At 33.7% G+C, this 3,583-nt stretch overlaps 1 protein-coding gene across 1 annotated transcript in view; it reads left to right on the top strand.

The window, feature by feature from the left end:
• Positions 1–1,106: 1,106 nt before the first annotated feature.
• The window catches only part of coa5 (cytochrome C oxidase assembly factor 5), a 4,278-nt gene continuing 1,801 nt past the window's right edge, over positions 1,107–3,583 (top strand). The window contains exons 1-3 of the mRNA XM_016523316.1: positions 1,107–1,180; positions 1,222–1,336; positions 1,500–1,583. Coding sequence (XP_016378802.1) covers positions 1,235–1,336; positions 1,500–1,583 — 186 coding nt within the window. The 5' untranslated portion in view covers positions 1,107–1,180; positions 1,222–1,234. The remainder of the gene's footprint in view (positions 1,181–1,221; positions 1,337–1,499; positions 1,584–3,583) is intronic.

Below are 3,583 nucleotides of genomic sequence, written 5' to 3' on the forward strand. Positions count from 1 at the left end.
TATGCATGAATTATGCTATTTTAGGGCCTAAACAATATTTTCCTACAGTCTTAAAGAAAAGAATAGGCCTAAGTTTAGGATTTAACAAGCTAATCAAGATATCTATGGTACATATTTGTCAGTACTAATCAAATGAATGCATTTTAAATACACAATAACCAGGTTTATATATATATATTTATGATGAATCCAGTTTGTTTCAATCTCATGCATTCTAACTAGCCTAACTGAATCTTACTTCTTCCACGGGTATATGTATTATAGTTACATACTTGTTAAATTAATAAATTTAATTGCTTTCACAGTGAACAGATTCTAAGCGATTTGAATAAATGCATTTTGAAAATATGATTATTTAAATCAAATAAATAAAAGAAAATCTAAGTAAATAAAATGAAACCACTATGCCGTTATTTTTTTTTGAGTGCAGATATATTACCATACCTTTTGTTTTATTTATGTATGTCTTACAAGTATGCATCACATTGTTTATTAATTTGTTTGTTAAAACTTTGTTATTCAAATTGGTAGTAATTTTATACAACTTAAGTACACAAATCTTTTATTTAGGCCTAAATATTTTTGTGTACAGTTGTATTACATTAAATCTGGAATGGAAATATCAAACCATTTACCAACAAAATGCCAGTCATTTTTACAGCGAGACAACTGGATTAACAAACATGTTCCAAGAAATTGTTCAAGCTCCTATTACAGTACGTGTATTTTTAAACATTTTCCCTGAAAATGCTGTATTTCTTTAAAATAACGGACACAATGTAGCCTACCTAAAGCAATGATATTTTTAAGCGTTACTCAAATCTCTAGGGGCCAATGTAAACTTGATATTATACGACAAAAGCATTATTTTAGTGCCATCTTCTGGTCAATATAAATGCTGCACACTGCTATACGACAGTCGAGTACTGTGCTTAATATAACAAATGATTGAAATCGATGCATAATTGTCGACAGTATAAATTCCGTCATTTAACGCTATTTTCAATAAAACGTTTGCAGCAGTGCTGAGGTTTGGAAGCGCGAACAAATGGAACATTTGCGAACTACAATTCCCACAATCCACCTCCGTTCCACTCCCTTACATACGTCATACGTAACATGGCCGCTTTCATAATAATTCCGCATTTGACTTATCTGTAGCTTGTTGTGTTCTTTTTGCCACGTTTCTGAACCCACATTTCGCTTAAACTTGCTCGGATGAAAGCTCTACAGAATGCCCAAATATTACGAGGATAAAGAGGACGATGGCCGCGCCTGCGCTGGATTAAGAGAAGATTTCAAAGCCTGTCTCCTTCAGCATGACTGTGTAGTGAAGGTATTATCAGGAATATGTATTATCATCAGCCTGACAGATCTATCGTGCCTCTCTCACAATAACATAGATTGTTGTTGTTAAAAACAGTGCATGAGTTTAACCAAAGCATATTTCTGATCCCCCACTAGCTGTCTCAATAATAATGGTCTCTGTTGTGTCACAGGAGGGTAAGAAGCCCAGTGCATGTCTGAAGGAAGGACATTGCAAAGGCTTGCAAGTGGCTTTCTTTGAGTGCAAGAGATCCATGGTCAGTACATCTGCTGTTTAAATTATGCACTTTTTCTGAAATCCACGTGTGTTGATACAGATTTTACAAATCTATTTGATTCACAAGCTCTTGATTCGATTAGATTCTGAAAACAACAACCTCTCAGTTAATGATGTAAACTATACAGGGAACCCTGCCAGTTGTTAAATTAATATTAAAGATGTAAATAAACCGCAAAGTCCGAATTCAATAGTTATTTTATTTATATTTTAGATATAATGATCAATAATGAGTTATACAAATATTTATTCAAATATATTCTATACATTCTATACAATGTTTTCTATCATCCTAATATATAATTGTTTCTCTCGTTTATTATTGAAATAAAAAATAAATAAATATATGGTGGCTGTCATTAAAAAAAAAAACTATTTAAGGTAAAAAAAAAGAAGAAAAAAAGTACTCTAGAATACCATGATGCACAGATGTGGTAATCTTTCAGTACCATGGTATTACCATCTGTACTGTGGCACGAGTTTTATTTTAGTATCATTGATACTATCATAGTTTGAATTTGTTTTCATTTTTATATTAATGAAATATAATGTATGTATATTTCGTTTTTATTCGTTTTATTTCAGTTTTAGTACATTAAAGGTGCCATAGAATGGAAAACTGTATTTACCTTGGCATAGTTGAATAATAACAGTTCTGTACATGGAAATGACATACTGTGAGCCTCAAACACCATTGTTTCCTCCTTCTTGTGCAATCTTGTGCATGCAAAAGACCACTGAAAAATAGGCGAATCAGAACATAACACTGACTGTGACGTTACAGTCGGGATCACTAATAGTTACGCCCCCAACATTTGCATATACCCGCCCATGTTCGAGGCCAGCAGGACCTGCACAGCCGAATCATCAGAAGTTCTGCAGGTATTATGAAGAAACAAGCGAGGATAATAGCGAAAATGGCAGATCATGGAAATAAATGTTATGTTCCAGGCTGTGCAGGAGATGTGATGTGCAGGGATGGGTTGGTGTCTGTATTCAGAAAGGCACGGAAAACAAATAACGCGCATTCTAATAAAATAATGCAAGCCACTAAAGGGACATGGTTAGCTGCTTGCTAGCGGTAGCCTGTTACATTACGGTACATAAGATTTCACTTACCACATAAACAGAGTGGAGAGATGACTGAGGATGATGGCGAATGATTTACAGATCCTGAGCACCACTGACAAGCATCTGATCTTGTAAAATGTGTGGTAAGTACTGCCGCTGTAGTTTACATAGAGCACGTGCGATCGCAAATCTTGGAAGTGAAAGTAAAAAGCGATCATGCATTGGCATATCCCTGCATATTAATAGTGGCTCCCTGATGCCCGCATTTTATATACAGTATAATTACCCAACGATATAACTGCGAGAGACAGTATTGAAATATATATTTTCCCTGTGTTTCCTTCCTGCTGTGTGAGCTACTGAAATGAGCCGCACTGTGAAACAGCCAATCAGAGCAGAGCTCAACATTATTATTCATGACCCTTCCAAATAAGGTAAAAACAGACCATTTCATTCTAGGGACAAATCCTAAGGTTGTAAATGGACATGTAAAACCGTTTCTGGAGATTTTTTGCCCTTACCTAAGCCACATACCTTCTATGTAGATATCAGAGAACAATTTAAAATATTGTATCAATGCATTCTATGGCACCTTTAAAAAAGTAATGAGACAGCAAAAGTGGATCATATTCAAGTGGGACACTTGAATGTGATACACTTTTACTGTCTCAATACTTTTTTTAAGCATTAGATGCACAAATATGATAATTTCAGTTGTACATATGTTCATATACTGTAATCCAATATAATATTAACTTAGCATGTTTAAAAAAGAATGTTCCCTATTATTATTATTATTATTATTATTATAAAATGAATTTAATTTATGGGACATAAACTAGTTAGACCCTGCTTTTGGATTAGCTAAATTTGATATTAAGTAATATATATACTGTATATATATATATA

The sequence above is a fragment of the Sinocyclocheilus rhinocerous genome, unplaced genomic scaffold, assembly GCF_001515625.1.
Source record: "Sinocyclocheilus rhinocerous isolate Xijiao unplaced genomic scaffold, SAMN03320098_v1.1 scaffold1441, whole genome shotgun sequence".
NCBI lineage: Eukaryota > Metazoa > Chordata > Actinopteri > Cypriniformes > Cyprinidae > Sinocyclocheilus > Sinocyclocheilus rhinocerous.